The 21,863-nt window shown below is 40.2% G+C and overlaps 1 protein-coding gene across 1 annotated transcript; it reads left to right on the top strand.

Annotated features, from left to right (window-relative positions):
• The first annotated feature begins 435 nt into the window (after positions 1-435).
• crabp2a (cellular retinoic acid binding protein 2, a) lies at positions 436-6,871 on the top strand. The gene is made up of 4 exons (XM_030159294.1): positions 436-765; positions 3,839-4,017; positions 4,586-4,702; positions 6,243-6,871. Exons 1-4 carry the CDS (start codon positions 684-686, stop codon positions 6,291-6,293), a joined length of 429 nt encoding a protein of 142 aa, XP_030015154.1. The 5' UTR covers positions 436-683; the 3' UTR covers positions 6,294-6,871.
• Positions 6,872-21,863: the final 14,992 nt, after the last annotated feature.

Here is a 21,863-nt window from a genome sequence, read left to right on the forward strand (position 1 = left end):
AGTCTGCCAGTCTGCCAGTTGACTGGTTCTTCCTTGTACCGCCCTGCCAAGACGACAACTTCTGTCAGCACACCGGCCTGGCTGACGTCCTCCCTGTTTTGCACTAATTCACTGCATCTGCGTCAAGAATTCAACCATGACATTACTCACTGTGTTACAAGCGACAAAGCACATCCTAACTCTGAACATTTTACAACTCAGGCGTCCATCCACTTGACCAGAACGTGCAGGACCATCAGGGCTCGGTCTCGGTCACTTTGACTGACACAAGGTACGCGCGTGGATGAGAGGCGCCTCCAAAAGCCCGTCGGGCAGTTGAGCGCACATGCCGTCTGTGGGGCGTGGTCAGGTCGAAGCTCTATGGGGCTTTTGCCAGTAAATTGGCGGCCCACGGGGCGTGCTCATATAGAAAGGGGCGTGCGTATCTCTGCAAAAGTATCTTTGCTGTCTGTGCCATTCATTTGGAGCGCAGCCGCACATAAGGCGCACCGGTACGTGAGATAAAGGGCACAGACAGTCGGTCAGTCACTCATCCCGACAAGAGAGCAGAAGTTAGTGGGCCTCCTGGTACGCGCACACACCCAGACGAAAGCACAGCTTGGACATTTGGACAATTTTGACGCACAACCAACAGGACAGGAATACACTTGAACCTGAGACTATAAACAACTCTGCAACTCAAGATGGAACGCAAAATCCCTGACTTCGCCGGTACTTGGGTGATGAAGAGTTCTGAAAACTTTGAGGAACTCCTGAAAGTGTTGGGTGAGTGACGGAAATAATAATTAAACAAAACACTTGTGGCAGTTTGACTGTTTTAACCCACAACAGCGGTTCCTTGTGAAGCTTTTATTTTTGACACAGATCAGATGTGTCAACTGTTCTCTCAGCACATTATAGGTCAAATCTTCCTCTGTGTCCGTGCACCAGCGGGGATCACCCTCTGTATCGCATGAGTAGGGGGTCTTTGTCATTCTGCAGAACCCAAAACTCAGTGCTTGGCCCCTCGCCAGCCTCACCCCTCCACCTCCTCTGCTAATACAATAGAGACAAACGGCGGCACATCTGTGTGCGTTACAGCCTCACACTGTGAATGTGTGTTGAAGACAGCCGTTAAGACACGATACAGTCCAGTACAATCGCATCATTATCTGAAGTGACAGTCAGAAATAAGGGCAAACACCTGCTGCTCAGATCCACACTGTGTTGTCTGCGTCTGCGGCTTATCCACTGGTGGGTTTGTAGACTGGACTTAAGGATTTGTCCAGTGTGTACACGCATGCGATTCAGAGCCATCTGTCGTTAGTAGACAATTTTCATTAGATGCCTTGCCAGTGCACACCTGGAATTCATATCAGAGTGCACATAAGGAGATGACTGCTTTAAACAACGCCGCCTTTCTCTCCCACACACACGCACATTGCATATAGAGATTATTAAGATACCCGTGAAATGCCACTACTGTTCTGAATATAGACAAATCGCTGAGGGATCGCTGATTTAAATTCCCTAGTTTGACGCATACATTACGCACGCATTATCTCTGTAACCCAGCCAATTTACCTCCGTTTCTGTTTATCACTGTGTGTGTGAGCCTGGCAGTAGGATTGGGGGTTATAAGAAAGGGAAAAGAAAACGATAAAGTCGGATGGCAACGTGCGCAACGAGAGGATGGGGTCGTGTGCGCGCATATATTTGCACGCACATGTATTTTCATGGCTGTTTCAGAGCAAAGCACAGCTGGAAGAAGCCTGTCAGCACCCACCACCTCCTTCCCTACATCCTCTCCTCCTTTCCTCTCCTCCTGCCTGGTCTCTGTCCCAAATGCTTCCTCTGCCCTCTGACCCTGACCATCTATCTCTGTGTCCTCATGTGGGCTGGTCAGTGTGAATGTAAGCATTCTGGTCACAGTTTGTGAAAATCTGTTCAGATAATTTCTAAATTCCACCAACTGGCAGTTAGTTGAGAAGCTTCACCCCCCTCTGTTACTCCCAAATGGTCCATAGGCCAGTACTTGACTCTGGTCTGGAAGTGTCAACACGTTGGCTTGTTGCCCGAAATCCTAAAGTTTCAGAGGGGCGGCATTTCTCCTTTTAAACAGAGCAGAAGTAATGTCTGCAGCGTTGAACTTAAACCCATTTATCACTTTAATATGGAGATCACGAAACAAAATCATTATAGTTTGTGGTGCTAAATTCTAAAAGTGAGAGTATAGAATTTTGAAGTTTCTATCTATCTATCTATATAAATCATGCACAGATACATTGTGTTAGCAGTGTCAGAATATATATATTTATATTTGTCATACAGAAAAAAATCACTAGGCCTAATATCCCCGTAAAATTACAATACTAAGCAAATTACTGCAAAAGTAAAAGTACTGCAAAATCTGCACTTAAGTTGAGTAAAGATGTAATATGTAGTTGCTTAAAAGTAAACAAGGAGGTTCATATTGTTTTAATTTAATTAGGCAATTAAAAGTTATCAAACAGGCAAAGAAAAAGGAAGGAAGAAATCACTTGTTGATAATGATTGAAAATATTTCCTGCTGTGTTATTCATACATCTTTCATCTGCACACATTACACAGTTTATGGTGCAGAGGTGATGACAATGCATTGCAGAGTGTGCTGCGTGTGCAGCACATACAGTGCACTGTCTGGACTTGGACTGATGTACACTGTATGACTGTGCATTTCTGAGTGTGTATATATTTACACTTGGTGACAGGTGGGAATGTGTGAGAGGTGAGAAGTGCGAAATCCAACTCGACGGCAGATACACAACGTCGTACACACACTTCCCTTCACACTTAGACAGAGATCTTCACACACCACACACAGACCACTGCCCCTTGTCTGTCCGAGCCCCCTCCTCCCACCTCAGACACCAGTCTGCTCCTCATTCTCTGTCTTTTCCCATGCCGTATCATCATTTTCCATTTTCTTCTCTTTTTTCACATGTCGTTTCTGAAAAACCTTTCCTCTGCTATTTTCTCTCAAAACATTTGTCAGTCAAAGTAAGAGAGAAAACTTAAAGCTGTTTTTTATGGGGAAAAAAAAGCTGCCAGCCTTCGCCTGATAATTAATATAAAGTAAACTGTGTATTCATACAGAACTCTTGTCCATGCTGTCCCAATAGTACCAGCACATAGTATGGATCTTTATAATTCATATATTTTTTCTTGTTGTATGCAAGAATGTAAAGATGCCAACTGCAGAATCTGCTTACCAGATGATTCATTCAGACAGAGAATAAGGATTAGACTGTGAAACATATTAGTAAATGTGTTCTGTGGCCTGAGCACAAGTGTGAATGTGTGCAAATGATGATGATGTCTGTGGGGAATGTGGATGTGTTGGGCATGCTTTGTGATATGACCTCATTGTTTCCTACCTCATTGCTAGACTGCTCATTTTACCCTGAGTGTGCAAAAGTATGCAGTGTACAAATGACAACATCACACTGTTAAAACATGAACACACACTGTATGTGTTTAGGGATTACTACATTTATTTTTACTTTATTTCCCTGGAGACTTACTCCAATTTAAATTTAATTATAAATTTAAAACAGTGGCACTTAAATTTAATGACATTGATTTACACATCACTTAAATCCTGATGTTTTGCATCATTTCATAAAAGTGCATTTAGTTTACCTGGCCTTATCCTATAAAACAAGTTTACCCCATGTACAGTATATACTGCTTGCTAGGTAATATTCATATAAATAGTTATGAGTTTACATGGGTGTTTGTGTGCTGTCCTCTGTAAACAGTTTGATTCATTGTGAAAGACGCTCTTCTATTTTATCTTACATCTTTGTGTGTTCCTCAGGTGTAAACATAATGCTGCGTAAGATTGCAGTGACGGCTGCCTCCAAGCCACTGGTGGAAATCACACAGGATGGAGAGACACTGTCCATTAAAACCTCCACCTCAGTCAGGACCACCCACATCACCTTCACTGTGGGGCAGGAGTTCAATGAGTCCACAGTAGACGGGCGTCCCTGCACGGTACATAACAGGGAAACACTCCTAAATTCTATCTTAACTGTACTTTCTGTGCATGTAAGACTAATGGGCGTATGTAGAGGGATCTGTAAGGACTGCATCAATCTGTTTAATTTGGCATTTCATCATATTTGGACTGATAGTGTATCTTTACCCCTCCCTCGGTCTCTGAAGGCCTATCATGCTACATTATGCTCCTTCACAGTCTTTACAACCCCTTTCAACTTCCCGTCTTCCCTTGGTTCCCCCTTCTTGCCCTTTCTGCCCCGCGTCCCTCCCTAATTCTCCCTGTTGCTCTCCTTGTTTTCCCATAGATGACCTCTGTTTGGCCGTCTCCAAAGCAAACACATGCAACCAAGCCAGTGCTTTGCTCCACTAATCATGAGTGCATCGCAAGTTATCACCTCTCAGTGATTGCCCTGCATGATTGTTTCTTGTTTCTTCCTCTCTGTTAACCACTCCCAGCATGTTTTCCTCCTGCTCCTGATGTTTTGATTCATCCATCCATCCCTCCATCCAGAGTATGCACCAACATCTAATCATCTTTCTCCCTTTCTGTGTTTTCCTCCAGAGTTTTCCACGTTGGGAGACGGACAGTAAAATCTGCTGTGAGCAAACTCTGCAGAAAGGGGAGGGGCCTAAGACATCCTGGACCCGTGAGATAACCAATGATGGAAAACTGATCCTGGTAAATCACACATCATCCCTGAAGCTTCAAGATTAGGGACTAAAAGAATAAGGCTTTAGATTACACTTAAGATAACAGACTATTATTGGTATGATGATGCTGCACATAAGGTGTATCTATGTAATATACTGTAATACACATTTGCAGATGTATACTATAAGTAACAACATAATATTCATCTTTCTATTATGTTTTCATTCGTGTAAAATCACATAATAATATGAAGTTACTCAGATTTAATTTCTACAGCAGTTCAGAACAAACTTATTCTTTTTATCTGTTTTATTTCAGGTAACATCCTGTGTTTAGTTTCATTAATGCCACCTACTATTTTTGGGTGTGGATCGGAATTAATATCCCCTTGACTAAAAAAATCCAGAATACACAAAACTAACACTGGCTCTAATTGAGGATTTTGTGCTATTTTGCAGCCACCATAGTGAAGGGCAAGGAGCATTTAGTTTGTTGCAATGTGCATCTTTACCACTAGATGTCATTAAATATCACACATTGAACATTAACACTCAAGAAAAGCAAATAAAAGTAAATACAGCACAAACCAACATTTTTCCTCTTGTTAGCCTTTGGTTGTTTTTTGTTAGTATAATGCTACAGATTTGTACAGCTATAGATAAGTGTCTAGTTTAGACCAGCCTTAAATGTAAAGTGTCATGAGATAACTTTTGTTATGATGTGACGCTATATAAATAAATTTGATTTAATTTTGATTTGATTGGTATTTAATTGGTTCCCCATTTGTTCCATGAGCATAGACTGTAATCTGCAGACAATAACCTAAAGTATCTTCATTAAATTATGTAATCATATAATTTTGCGGGAGTCCCAAATTGCTAGTCTGATCATTTTCTTGGCAGAGGTTGAAAGATCCTCATCTGAGATTACAGATGCATGTACAGACATCATCTGGAGATAACAGGAATGAGTATGCCAACAGTAGCTTATATAAAATCAAAACAGGGCTGCAGATAAGAAGTGATTATGGTGGTGAACAGTGCACAGGAATCAGCCTGTGAAGATGGGCTTATTAAATGTAGTGTTCAGCGTTCTGATTTGCTACTGACAGTTACCTATATATTTATCTGTGAGTTTCCTGCGAACAGAGTCAGATTTAATGAAAAACCCAGAGCCAGCTGGCACATCAGGTTGGCTTGAACAAACGTAAGAAGATGCATATCAGATAATTATTTGACCCAGGTTTTCCAGTAAACCAGTCTAACCAGATAGAACACACACGCTCTGCAGTCCAAACTGCCAAACTGTAAATAGATCAAGACAGTATTTCTGGCCTAATGGTTGCTTTAGGGTTGACACTGAGTTCAAATCAGACTCCTGGTGTGTTTTAAAGCACCAAACCCCAAACTGCTCATTAAAAACCAGGAGTTTTGCACATTTTCCAAGTTTGCTTCATTAACTCTCCGTGACTCCAAGCTGCTCTTAAATGCTGGGTAAATTAAAAGAGTTTAGTCTGAGCAGTGAGACAGAGTCAGCGTTTAACGGCTTCTTTCTCCTCTCTTTGCAGACCATGAGGGCGGATGATGTGATATGCACCAGAGTCTACGAGCGACAATGAATAAGAGCACTTCTCACTTTTCGTCCTTCCATCCCCTCTGTCCTCCATCACGGCTTACACCACTTACCCCTTGTCAAGTCTAGTTTTATTCCAGTATTTCTGTTAGTTTCAACATGTAACAAGTAATTGTACCTAGTATGTCACATATCTACATCGTGGTCTTAGCTCTCATTTACCAGTCTTCCCTTCCAACTCCATCAAACATGACCAGCTGGGCTTTTAAAAGAAAATGTATGTTTCATTGTATGAATTTGGCATTGAATGTATGTGTGTGCTGTTAGTTTTGATGTGTGTGTGCATTTGTGTGTCCCTGTGTGGGACTATATTTGTAGATGTGTAAACCAATCTATGAGCTCTTCCAGTTTCAGGTCAGTTTTGATGCGTCCATGTTTCTTTAGTCCTGCTCCACAACTTTAATTTTTTCTATCTCATGACGACGTTTTATATTTATTACTACACTAGAGTCTGTAACAGTACTGCTATGGTTTTTGCTTTCACTTTTTTTCCTTTTATATAAAATGTGATCATAGGAAACAATACTTTCTATGGGAAAACAATAAAGCACGATATTAACTCAATTTGATGTGGACTTCTTGGCTCTGCTGTACCTAAAACCATTAGGAACATAAAGGCATTTAACAGTGCATATGTTTTATGGTTTGTGAGTGCAACTGTAGAATATGTACACATTAGATGGCTCCATCTTATTTTAGGCTTTCTGTCAGCTGTCTGCAACTAGAATAACTTGTCTGTCCCCTCCCTTCATGTCGCTCTCTCTTTCCCTCTCAGTTTTTCTGTCTTCCTATCCCTCCCTTCCTTCTCTCTCCGTCAATCATCTCTCTGCCACATGCCCTCATTCTTCCTCTTTCACTGTGTTTTGAAGCTGTTAAGACTTTCCATTTTGAACTACTTCTGTGTCTGTGTGCTTTTATCAAATTTCATACGGTTCCTGAATTTTTCCCTGTCATGTAAATGTGCAAAAACCCAGCTGTGGAAAAGTTATAATAACATTTTACCCTTCACATTTCCATTTTGTACACCAGTTTAGGTAGATTTGGTTGGTATTTTCTGGAAAGTCTGACTGACACCACCTCATTAGTTGAACATCTGTTGTTATGGTAACCAAGGAGGGGGATGAGACAAATGAAAGATTGACGTGGGATGTTTTTTTCTTGATGGTCAATGGCCTTCTTGACCATCATCAAATGGTCAGACTGAGGGTCAATGTGCGACCCTGCAACGACAGGAAATGCCAGTTGGATTACAGGGTAAAGCTGATTGACAGCAGATGTACTTAACAAGGAGTGGGCTGTTAAGGGACGTGGAAGTGGAAAAGGAGCAGGGGAGAAAGATGGATGACCTCTGGTTCACACACACACACACACACACACACACACACACACACACACGCACAGTTATACAAGTAAAAACTAGATGGGGAGAGAATTTGCAGTGAGGAATTTAGTGATGCTAAAAGTGCTTTTTCCAAACTATCTCTTCTTTATTTCTCTCTCTTCTTGCCCTGCAGCTGTGTGTAGTTACAGTGTGACCCCAATAAAGTCCCCTCCTCTGCCTCCTGCCCTAATAAAAGAGGTAAATAACTACCCCTCCCTCTCTGTTTATTACCCCCTGGGGCAGTAAAAGGCAGCTGTCTGGCCCCCTTCAAAACGCCCGGCCCGCACCGGACCCCCGTAAAAACTCACATGTACTCACACATTCACATACCAAACTAAAAACACACATTCTGGGAACTCTTCACACATACCATCAAACACTCACACTGTACACGCAGATCATAAAACACTATCGCAGCTCAACCAAAAGGTGAACAAACTGCCTTTTGCACAATCACGCAGAAACCAGAGAAATCTCCGTGAAAACCAAATGTTACAAAATGAGTTATAGTACGTTGAAGATGAAGTTTATGGAAATTCAGTTTCAATCTTTTTCAAGGTCCTGGTTATGTCTCTATCTTCAACAAAAACGACTGAATTTTATTTCAAGAGTTGTCAAAACTACACCTTCAGGAATATCACGAATGCACTTATGCATGATATGATTTATTTGTTAACATCATCCTATGAAAAAAAAATCTTTTTCCTCATTGAGGTATAAAAAATTTTTCCAACTCCTAATTTGGCTTAAATACTGGAAACATATTTCAGTGTTATGCTAAAAACTGGTTAGGTCATCATTAGCATAGTCAAAATAATAAAAATGTGTTTTCCATGTGCCCTTGCTGTGTACCTGGTCTACTCTGGTCTTGGTCTTGACGTGGTCTCAGCTCTTCAGTCTTATTTCAGTTTTGATACACTCTATTTTGGTCATGACTTGGTCTCAGTTGAGGTGGTCTTGACTACAACACAAGTACTCTAAATACATTAATGTATGGAAGAACTACAATGGCTAATTTGGTCAGTCAACTATTAAATTATGCATCAACTATTTTTTATAAATGATAAGTAGAGTGATTTTTTGAGAGAAAGAAAGCCAAAATTCTCTCATTTCAAGACTTAAATTTGAGTGATTTGTGGTTTATTTATACTTCCATACACTAAATTTGTGGGATGTGAACCAAACAGGACATTTAAAGACATTATATTATTCTTTGGTGATCACCATTTAACATGTTTCACTATTTTCTGACATTTTATAGACCAACTAACCAGCAGCTGAGTAACTGACAATGATCCCTGGTCCAACTTGTACAAATGACATTCTGGCTGTGTTTGTTTGTTTGTTTATTTATTTATTTATTTTTGTTCAGTGTTGGCTTTGTCAATAAGCATGCAGATTTTTGGCAGACCCCCAGGGTCATGAAAGTCCTGTACAAGTCAGGGATTTTTATAAACTCTTTTACAGGATATTGGTGGCAAACATTATGGAATTTTTTAGAGAAATTTAGTGTTTTGAGATCATAATAGACCACTGTTTTTTCTTCCCTGTATTCTGATGCAAAAATCTGGGTTTTCCTCAGTTTTGCTTCTAGAATTGGTGCTGGGACAAGTTTTTGTGTCATTATTTGATTAGAAACAATACATTTTTGCATAATTTTGGATCATTATTACTGCAATCATTAAAATTACTTTATGCATTTATTAATTTATATAAAAAAAGATTAAATTAATTGATAATTGGTGACTGTAAATTTGATATTTACTTTTTATGCAATTCTATGTTGAACACTTCTTTTCATGTACTTAAAGGTTGTGAAAGGATTATTATTGGTCCTTGAAAAGTGATTTTCTTTCTTTGTAACCACATGTGAGTAGCCTGTGTTGGACAATATCAGGGTAAAAATACCTCACTCATCATCTGAATAAAGGCAGAAATCCTAGGAAACACATGCGCATACACAGAAAACAAAAAACATGTGAATGATAAAAGAGAATGTTTCCATCAGGGGTAAATTCGATATCCTCTGACAGCAACCATGAGAATTCAGAGGATACAGTAGATCTGAATAAAAACCTTATGCTTGTCCTGCCGACGTTTGTGTGAGAGCAGGTTAGTTTAGGTGCCCCGGGGCCACGGCTGACTCCGGTTTGATAGATGACATATGAGCAGGGAGGAGTGGAGTGTGTGTACATGTCTGCATACTTCAGCGAATGTCACAAAGGCAAGATAGCAGGTGATTTGCGATCTGGTTGATGCAATTATCACCACGTGGGCCGTATGCAATCTGGGTTGGATTGTAAAGCCGTGGGAGGGTTTACGGAAAAATGCCCCGCAGTGGGAAAAGCAGGAGAACATGATGGATAAAAGAGGCACATTCCCGTAACCGAGCGTGCACACAGAGGCATAGAAGGAGCACACATGTGACAGTGTGATGAGAGGTGAGTGTCATTAACCATCCTCACATACTGCACTGTCTCTGCACAGGATATTGATTTACACCCTCACACACCTGCAAGCCTGCACAAACTGATATGTAACATTGACATGCACTGTGGTAAAGTGCACCAATCTCCTGTGGCAAGCGCAATTAGACCACCCAGGAACGTTTGAGGCCTCTTGTAAAACATTGGTCAAGAATAGTACACATAAGGGCACGGCACACACACTCTGCTGCCGTCATGTCATTACAGTTGTTGAATGTTTACAGGAAAATGAAGAAAAAACACAAGTCACCAAAACCACACTGACAAAAACACATGCCTGCCCTGTGCACATTTACATGTACAGACATTTGCTTCAATTGATGATCAGAAATTAGATTAAAAGCCACAGAAAAAAACATTAAAACCCAGGAAGTGATGCACTAAATGTCTTGGGAAGAAGTTTTGGAAATTATATATAATCAGCACTTTGGCTCACTCAGCCACACAGGACACTCGAACCAGCAACCGTCAGAAACTCTTTAATGTCAGGGTAGAGAGTCCTTCCATTAGGGAAAATAAAATCAAAGAGGACAAGAGAAATATGGAGAGGTTGAGTCAGAGACCGAAGGAGGGGTGAAGTAAGGATACATGCTTCCTTTTAACCTCCCTGTGTAATTTTATTGGAGATGATTCACCCACTTACACAGAGCTGGGTCAGACGTTCATGTTTGGACTTTTGTCACATGTCCACAGATCTACTGTCCCTCATGGAACACAGCGAGGAGAATCCTCTAGCTGATACCCCCGGCCTGATATGAGCATCCTCCTCCTCCTCCTCCGCCTCTCTGTGACAATGGTCTTACAGTCTCCTTGAGGAGGTTTCAATGAAGTCTTTGTAGAGATGAACACTGTAATGATAAATCTGATTACAGACTCTGCTGCTGACCCGTGGATAGCCAGAGGGACAGAGAAAGGATGGAAGATACTGTTCAAAGATGGAAAATAGAGAAAAAACAGTGTGTGGGAGAATTTATTAGGCCTAAACTGTTTACTGAGAGAGGAGGGTCAAGGTTTATTAACTCCCATACAAGAAATTTGATGTTCTTGATAATAACACAGATTTAAACATAAAAACTGTATGTATGTGCAACTAATTACATGTTCTATTTATTTTATGAAGGTTTTTACTGGCCTGTATTACTCCATCATTATGAAAATAGAAGTCACCTGGATGTAACCAAGCAAAGAGTTCAAATCCTTCTACTGGATAATTACTTCAGTGTTTAGTACGTGTCAGCTGTTACATATTTAACTCTCACTGATGCAGTGAGGAGCTTCTCATTTCTTAAACAGCCATCAGTTTGATAGAGAGAATAAAGATTGGACTGTGTGGAAAAAGGTCATGTGGTCTGATGAGTCCAGACTGACTCTGTTCCAGAATGGTGGATGCGTCAGGAGGATGAAGTGATTACCCATCATGCCTAGTGCCTACAGTGCAAGTCTGTGGGGGCAGTGTGATGATCTAAAGTTGATTCAGTTGGTCCACTCTAGGTTCAGTAACATTATGTGAACATAAAATGAGGGCAGATGAACCTGAATGCTTTGAATGACCAGGTCTGAACATCAGTGGATTTTTTCAATGTCAATTTCAATGTCAAATGTCAAAAATTTTCAATGCCAGGATTCATCAGGATCAAATTGTAAGAGTGGTTCAGGGAATAGGAGACATCATTTTAACTTATGGATTGGCCAATGCAGAGTCCAGACCTGAGAATACTGAGAATGTTTGGTTTGTGATGGAGCCTTTACACATTGGTCTGAGTTTATCATCAGCAATACAAGATCTTGGTAAAAAAAAACAAAAAAACAAATGCATCTATGAACAGAAATAAATGTGATATTTATAGTGACACTGAATAAGCATTGCATGGCATAAAGGATATCACTGCAAATGCATCTCATAATCAAAGCTGTCTAATAAAATATTGTGTGTGTGCAGGTTTTTTGGATGTGGAGGAGTATTTCACTATAATTTACAAAATACATGCCCTACAGTGTAATTTGAAATATATTTCATTAAATTACTTAGAATAAGTTATGTATTTCGGAGAGTGGATTATTTCAACATGGTCTCATAGTATTATCACATCTAACAGTATTAATGTGCCATATGTGCTGAATGAATATTATTTGCTGTACAGATACAAGCTTTGAAAACACACAGTAATGCGAGGTTTGTCTGCAGAATCACCCATATTTCCTTAAACTTTAATTTTCTCAAACTTCAAGTCAAATAAAAATAAGGAAACAAAGATGAAATTAAACCTGTGTGAATTTGTTGTTCCTTAATAGTATATTTTCCCCCTTAAAGTAGTTTATAAAGTGTATTTTATAGCTTTGCAACTAATCCTTGTAAACTAAAAATGGCTCACAAGCAGTTTTTAGTTCTCATGACGGGTGTAAAAGATAGAACATAAATGACAATAATGTACATTTAATGTATATGTAATGTGATTGTCCATTGGGGTGCCATGCTCTGTGTTGTGTGCAGACAGGCGCATTCAGTGCATTATGATTGTGGAGCAGTTATGTCTTTGCATTTCATTTAAAATCACAGTTTTATAGGAAAATACTGTTTCAGAGTGAATAAGACAGACTTAACCCCCTTAAGTAATCTATCACAGACACAGATGAATTTTGCTGATCGCCAGGCAGAATTTTTTTTCCCGCCAGCTTAATAAATAGAAAGAAAATAAAACAAAAAAGGCGCAATCATCAATCCGTGAATCATCAGACTGAGGTGTTGTAGAGTATGATGGCAGTGGGCATGAAGGAGTTGGTTTAAAGCGTATTTAGATTATTACTTATTAATTTGTTGAATTTGAGTGGAGCAACTTTAATGCACAAAAATTTCCCCCTGGAATTAATAAAGTATTCTGATTCTGATTTTGATTCTGAAACTGTATCTGACCAAATTCAGTCTTTCAGAGTTTGTATTCTAAACACATGTGAAATGCATGTGGCCAGGGGTGTGTAGGGCAAGTGAGACGGATGGTTGAGAGGGGAGGCGCCCGGAGGATCATCAGGCATTACAGTGTGATCAACTGTCAGAACAACATGACTCACTTCTTTTTTATAGGATCAGTTCCCTTTTAACATGCAAACATAGTCACATACGCATGCACACACAGACACACACAGACACGCACACACACACATGCGCGCACACACACACACACACACACACACACACACACACACACAGACACACACACACTACTGCACACAAGTATGCACATGCACATTTCACCCACGGCTTGTTTTGATAAAAAATAAATCTTCCACAGCTACAGCACTTTGTTATGTGGTTCATCAGGTACATCACACAACAAAATGACATCTAACTGCATTCAATTCATTAAGCTTTAAATGGTCCTTGAGAGCCTGGAGGAAGTCAAAAAGACTGCACACACAAGTACAAGATTAAGAAGGCTCAATAGGAAAAGTAGTAGCTGTTGTTGAACTTTAAAGAGCCTGTGTTTGATTACTGCAGACATGAGGTTCAGCTTATCACCCTCTCTCGTTCTTTCCCTCTTTCTTCCTCACCCTGCTCTTCACTCTCTCCATCTCTCCCCTCTTCTGACCAGCTCCAGACACCAATAGGGCCAAAGCATACCGCAGACCAGGATGTCATAGCTGGACACAGTGTAGCCGGCGCTGGCTGGGGTGTCATTTGACTGGTTACAGAGGACTGATTTGGGAAACAGGGGTGGAGGAAACACACCTTATAAAAAGCCTACTGCTGCTGCACATTCTCACATAAATACTCACATAGTGAAACATGCATGTGTGTACCAAGTAACTGTATGTGAACTTGCAATAAACTTTCTCAAGCAGTAACAGCCATACACTTTTTAAAGGAAGGAACTAAAGGAGTAATATGTAATATACTGTATAACATAATCAAAATAACCCATAACTAGGGCTGTCAAAATTAACACGTTAATGCAGATTAATCCATCATCATGATTAATCAGATTAATCAGATTAATCTGGTGGGGCGGCTGTGGCTCAGGAGGTGGTCCAGCAATCGAAGGGTTAGCAGTTTGAATCTCACTCTGTCCTAGTCATGTGCCGTTGTGTCCTTGGGCAAGACACTTTGCACTTCACACGAGCCACGCTTCCGGCTGGCTACAAATGTAATTCACCACCACCAGAGTGTAAATGAATAATGGATGAATAATGTGAAGCGCTTTGGATGCCTTGAAAAGTGCTATAGAAATCTAATCCATTATTAATCTGATTAAATATTTTTAACGCAAATAACCCATCTACAGCACAGAATGACTCTGACCATCTCTGGCAACACATTTTGGCCAGTTCATCCAAACAGAGTTACTGCTGCGCATGCACAAAGGGGCAGTTGATCCAGCAGTGAGAGGCAACAGTGCTAAACAGTACGTTGGCCCTGTGAATGGAAATTTGAGTATAAAAAACCCCCAAGGTGGAACAGTTTTTTCAAGCTGTTTTGTTGAAACTGTTGAAGGTGTTTAATAAACACATTAAGTGCATATATATTTCCTTCTTTCTTGAGTCTGTTTGCTCATGCAAAATGAAATGTAATTAATATAGATTAAAAATGAATGATATTTAATTGTGATTAATCGAAATCAATCCACAGCAACCCTGTGATTAATCTGACTAAAAATTGTAATCATTTGACAGCACTGCTTATAACCTATATTTATTTGAATGTGCTAAAATTTTCTAAAATATTTTCAATAACGTTCAAATCGGACACATGCAAGTAATGTCCTGTTTCATCTGTTCTCATGTCAGTAGCATCATATCCCCTGTAATAAGATTCTTCTTTCTCTTCTTACAATAAGGGTGTGTCTGAAAAGTCCAACCCCCCCTCTACTATTCCCAATGACTTTCCCTTGACCTCAGTGGAAAACATCACAGGGTTAAGGAAAGATGGAAAGGAGAAATCATAAGGACTTATGAAAAGACACTGCATTACTGAGAGAATCTGGCTTCACTTAGACAAGATGGACGTTATGTAGGTGAAACTGGTGAAACTGCAATTTTCTGAAGATGGACTATAGAACATGCATCTTGGAAACTTCCCCTAGTGCATTCTTATCCTGTTGATTAACGTAGGATATAAGTGCAAACATCGCGGTAAAAATGTGACTTCATTATCAAACTTGAAACAGAAATAAATAAGGTCTGATAGTCAGTCACAGCATGGTCATATCCAATTATTAAATCTACACAAAATAAGCATAAAGCTATGAATTTTGTCTGTAAATCTAAAAGCCTCCATGTGGTCATTCTTGTGTTTATATGTTGGATTAAAAACATTATCTGCATACATTTATAATAACATATGGTATAATATAAAAATATAAGTCCTGTCTGTCATGTTGACTGTTTATTTTCATCAACAGGTCGGCTGATGATGCCACTGCAGTGAATTGTGGGACAGCATTCTGTCCTCTCCTGTGGAAATGCATGGTCCTGTGTATCCTATGCTAACATAGGCACTAAAGGAAGCATAGAAGCTCATTTCCTTCACATTTAAAGAATTTATACAACTCTCATCATGTCTGACACTCCGATACTTCTGGGTCGTTTCACTCTAGGAACCCTCTACTGCTTAATATGAGGAAATGACATCAAGGGAATTTAAGCCACTCTATGTAATGCATGAATCAAATGTTGTAAACATGATCTCTGCCTGGCTCATATGAGATATAAATTCATCAAACAGCTCCTCATGATGAGCCAGTCTACTGTTGTCTATGTCTATTGTTGCTTTGATTGAAACGAGTAAGATAAGATAAGATAAGATAAGATAAGATAAGATAAGATAAGATAAGATAAGATTTTATTCATCTCACCATGGGGACATTTCACAGTTGACAGCACCAACATACAACACACAAGTGCAAAGAAAAAGACAGGTAGAAAAAAAAGTGGTTGAAATGACAGACTATGGATATGAGATGAAGTGTGCACAGAAACAGAAAGTCATCAACATAACCACAGGGACAAAAAAATGTTGGCACGTCTCCTGACAAACCGAAAAAGACAAACATTTCAGGAGCACCTGGTGACAGATAGAAAACAAGCTTGTCTAATAACACTTCACTGTCACTACTGTCTAACTTATCCACAACAGCTACCGTACTAGACTAATAATATGTTACACACTGGTGCTATGGTCTCCTGCTGCCCTCGTCTATCCGTTTACACAGCCAAGCTCTATGTCTGAGGTTGATTTACTGATCATCCAGCAGGCAAAATATCCCATGGACATGACAGCTAATGGAGTACGCCCAGTGGACATTCCACTCCTCATCCTAAAATGTGCATTTGTCTTGAGAGGCAAAGGTATCGATCCAGTACAGTATTCTGTTATATTCAATATTCACTGCACAATGACTTGTTAAGGCTGTAAATGTTATCTACTGTACACCCATTAAAGTTATGTTGTTAGAGCAGTTTGATGCTGCAAAGTTCCATTTTATGCCTGATGTTAATGGGCTCCTGCATGACTCCCACTGGTGTGAAACAGACTGAGTGTTTGTGTGTGTGTTTTGGCTCTAACACTGGTTCCACCTCTGTGCAGGAATCTGTGGTTGTGCACAGGGAGCTTTGGTTGCGTGTGCGCTTGCTCATCTGACTTTACATACAGCTGCCAGTCAGCAGTACTTCGCTGCCAGCTGAATTACAGATACAGCTCTCTGCCAAACAATGCTAATGTGGGTTGCTGAAAAAAACATAAGTGTGTGTTTGTGTGCTTGTAAACTGCTTTCACATGCTGCCTGAGATGACACAGAATATGAGATAAGAACTGAAGCGAGCTAAATGCCCTGATAGAGGAGGAGGCCATTAGAGGAAGGACACTGATGGGGCTCAATGTCAAGTAGGCAGTAAGAGTAGGGGTGAAGATGAAGAGCCTGAGGTCAATTAACCAATAATCATCATCTACTCCTCTGATGGATTCATAAATCAAAGACAATTAGGCTTTTCTCTCTGTTTGCTCTCCAAACCCATTGCACTCTGTGTCCAGGCTTTAGCAGATATCCATCAGCACAAAAAATCAACATAATGTAAATCTGACATCAGTTGACCATCATGAGTCACAGCCCGGTTAATCAAATGATAAAATGGGTGGTGTTTTAAAGAAGCTATAAAGGAGAAAGCACAAACAGCAGCTAATGTTCAGTCACATTATTTGAAACACAGCGGCACCAAGTGGTGACAAGTAAAAATAGGTTCATAAGCAGGACAGTAACTGGTAGACCAGGGCTGTCAATCTGATGTTAGTTCAGGGGCCACATACAGCCAATGTCTGTGTAGGTTCTCCTTTGACCAGGTCATCACTCTTCTTGGTAGTTCTTCTCGGTTCAAGTGGACTGGTTTAGCCCTTTATAAATTTTAAGAAAAAATAGTGCAATTTTAATAATATTATGTCCCAGTTGATCACTTACACATATGAATTACAACTTACAGATCATAGAGGATCTACAAATACACAAAACATTTATTAACAGGCAGAATATTGTTAAAACTGCACATACTTCTCTTAAGACATTTCATGTTGTTCACATTTGTTCAGGGTATTTAACAATTTTTGGTTAAAGAATGATTTGTAAATGTAAACATTTTCATATAATTTGACTGTTTTTTTTTTACACTAAAATAGAGAGAAATTTGGAGTTGTCATTATTTCTAGGTTATTACCTCCACCAAGGAGGTTATGTTTTTGCCAGGGTTTGTTTGTTTGTCTGTCTGTCTGTCTGTCTGTTTGTTTGTTTGTCTGTCCGTTAGTGTGCAACATAACTCAAAAAGTTATGGACAGATTTGGATGAAATTTTCAGGGTTTGTTGGAAATGGGATAAGGAAGAAATGACTAAATTTTGGTGCTGATCGGGGGTGGGGGGGCCCACGGGGGGGGGGGGGGGGGGGCACTGATCATTAGTGTGCAACATAACTCAAAAAGTTATGGACAGATTTGGATGAAATTTTCAGGGTTTGTTGGAAATGGGATGAGGAAGAAATGATTAAATTTTGGTGGTGATCGGGGGTGGGGGGGCCCACGGGGTGGGTGGGGGGGCCCACGGGGTGGGTGGGGGGGGCACACTGATCATTAGTGTGCAACATAACTCAAAAAGTTATGGACAGATTTGGATTAAATTTTCAGGGTTTGTTGGAAATGGGATAAGGAAGAAATGATTAAATTTTGGTGTTGATTGGGGGTGGGGGGGCCCACGGGGGGAGCCACTGATCAGCCTTGGCGGAGGTCTGCGCTCTCCGAGTGCTTCTAGTTATGAATGTATTTTACTGGTCTGACCCACTTGAGATCGTATTTGGCTGTATGTGGCACCTGAACTAAAAGTATTTTGACATCCTTGATTGTTAATATTCATTCATTCATTTTCTGAAGCCACTTTATCCTCACTCGGGTCACGGGGGTCACTGGGAGCCTATCCCAGCTACTTACGGGCGAAGGTGGGGTACATCCTGGACATTTTGCCAGTTCATCGCAGGGCTGACGACTGTTAATATCTTAAGTGTAATTTTTGCATTTCACAAATTCATCTACTAGGCCAGATTGGACCCTTTTTTTGAAGATCACTTTGACCCACAGACCATATGTTTGACACCCCTGAGCTTGATCGTATCTCAAACATCTCAACGGACCAATGGACACATTTCTTGCTGAATCTGAGGGCAAACTTAAATAACCAACATCATGCTATGACTCAATCAGCTTTTATATTTGTACAACCGATAAGACTTCTTAACCCATAAAGACACAAACATCCATCTACGACCAAATGCATCTACTGATCTAAACTATTTAATCCTTGTTGATCCACTAAACTTGAGTAAATAATTGGTCTAAAATACAGTTTGTTGTCTTTTCATGGTCATCAGATATGACCCATTTGGACGTTCAGAGGCTCCGTAGTTACTGTGGAAACACCGTCATCTTCTACATATTGATTCACCAGTAAAAACCCATGGAGTTGGATCAATGACAGGGGATGGAAACACTTGGTTTATGGTCAGGTAATTATATATTTTACTAAAAAACTCACTTTTTGTTCAGTTTTCTCTGTTTCTGATATAATAACCCTCAACTTTAATCTGAACTTTTATGAACATCTACATGGTCAGTGAAATAAATGTAGGAAAATACATGATTTCCACTGAAAAAACACAAAATTCAGAAAATAATTTGACAATTAATGGGGATAAATCACTTAAGAAAGGTTAAATATAGAGGACAAATCATTTAGGAAGTACCACAAAAGTAACACTGGGTCTTTAATAGTTAATAATTTGCTGCCATTCACTGCACACACAAAGAATGCTTGAATAAACAGGCATATTGTCAACATAGTTATACCTAGGATGATCAGACATGGGCTGAAAAAATCTGTACTGTAACCTCCTGTGTGGGGCGTCCACGTTGTGCAGCTGGTAGAGTACATCCTACATAAGCCAAGGCCTGACTGTAGTGGCCCAGGTTTGACTCCAGCCTGAGACCATTTGCTGTATATCATTTTTTTCCCCTTCATTTCCTGTCTTTCTCTAGTAACTTAAAATGCCCATAAACAAATCTTAAAAAAGAATGTGATAAACCAACATAATATACAAATCTATTAAACCAAAAGATTTCACACAACAATGAAAAGTATGAGCATATCAAGCTGTGGAGTGACTTTGTGGAACAGTCTGGAGTAAGAGACAAAGCAAAGTACAAACATAAATATATTTAAAAAGAGGTACAGGGCTCGTGACTGCGACTGAATTACGGTCGCATGCGCCTGAGAATTTCGGTAGTGCGACTGTTTTTGAGATTACGATCGCACGGTGCGCCAATAAAAAAATGAGCGAAAATTAATACGTGCGCCTAGAATAATGGCTGCAGAAGTAACTCGTCAGCTGAAAATAAACAAGCTCTACGCCCCGCTGACTGAAGCGGAAAATCTAGTCCCCGCCCCTCGCGTGCGCAGGCGGCATAAACAAAGGGATCAAATAACTCCACCGACGTTTGAAACAATCTCCTGACTTCAGGCGTGGTGTAGACCACAGTGACTAAGGGGCACCAGGTCAAGGAGACTTGACTTCAGGCGTGGTGTAGACCACAGTGACTAGGGTACGTTTACACGGCAACACTACGCAAAGATTTCTCCTTTGCGTTATAAAATCATTCCGCGTTAAGACGACGCCGCTATGATAACGATCTGCGTTAACATGAGTCCGCGAGGACGGCTGAATACGCTGTAGTGGCCATGCCAGACCAGTAGCTGGCGATGTAGAGCTGTAGTGAAACAGTGGTGGTAAAACAGGCGCCTGCGCACAAATAATTTCCGGTTTAGACAGCCTTTAAATGAGGAGAAGAAGAAGAAGAAGAAGAGGAGGAGGCGGACAACACTATTTACAAACAACAATGGCGAGTGGTCGTACAAAGACGCAGGACTTCTTTGTCTGGACAGACGAGCTGAGCACAGTTAGCAGCACGTATGTTGTTCTGAAACCGGCCATTGTTGTTGTGGTTGTTCCTTCTTTTTCTGCAGCTTTATTGTGTCATAGAGGCTGGCAAACCAGCTTGGAGGCGCATTACCGCCACCAACTGGCCCGGAGTGGGTTAACTGGCGGTTCTTGGCTGTGCGCGCATGCGGTGACGTCATATTTTACCCCGGAACGCTCCAACTCGCGTTAACACGGAGCTGGAATGCGGAGCGTATCGATAACGTTCCACCCTGGACCTGGTATCAAAAGTTTCCGAATTCAGGCACTCTAGGCACCGTTTCCATGTTAACAGAAGGCTAATCCGCGATGAAATCTTCCCGGAGTCGACTGAAGCCGACGCCGTGTAAACGGCCCCTAAGGGCCTTTAGGCCATGAAATAAAAAAGTTGGTTGTTGCAAATAATGGTGTGATTCGTCTTTTTTCTCCAAGAAACAACTAAAGTATATACCACACATTGACAATTGTTTTGCACCTGTGTCAATGTAAGCTTTTTCTTTCATACTCTATTCAAATACTTTATTCTAGGTTGTTAACATTGCTTAAATACATATAGGAATATTACTTGGTATGGCCAAGAGTTTTGCTTGTTCTCCAAATTTTTTATATAATAGTGGTGCGCCTAGATTTTAGCCTGTGCTCCTAACTTTTTAGGGTTAGGAGCACAGTGCTCCTAACTTTTTAGGGTTAGGAGCACAGTGCTCCTAGGTCAGAAAGTTAATTTTGAGCCCTGAGGTATAAAAAATTATTTCTAAACAGGTACAAGGAAGATGAGGGATAAAAATTGCTAAACATATGTGATATTATAAGTTGATATGGATATTTATGTAGTATATATATATGCAGGATATTGTATACAGGGTGGGGAAGCAAAATTTACAATGAACATTTAGTTGTTTTTTCTCAGCAGGCACTACGTCAATTGTTTTGAAACCAAACATATATTGATGTCATAATCATACCTAACACTATTATCCATACCTTTTCAGAAACTTTTGCCCACATGAGTAATCAGGAAAGCAAACGTCAGAGTGTGTGATTTGCTGAATGCACTCGTCACACCAAAGGAGATTTCAAAAATAGTTGGAGTGTCCATAAAGACTGTTTATAATGTAAAGAAGAGAATGACTATGAGCAAAACTATTACGAGAAAGTCTGGAAGATACTATTAAAGAAGAATGGGAAAAGTTGTCAC

Source organism: Sphaeramia orbicularis, chromosome 16, assembly GCF_902148855.1.
Source record: "Sphaeramia orbicularis chromosome 16, fSphaOr1.1, whole genome shotgun sequence".
NCBI lineage: Eukaryota > Metazoa > Chordata > Actinopteri > Kurtiformes > Apogonidae > Sphaeramia > Sphaeramia orbicularis.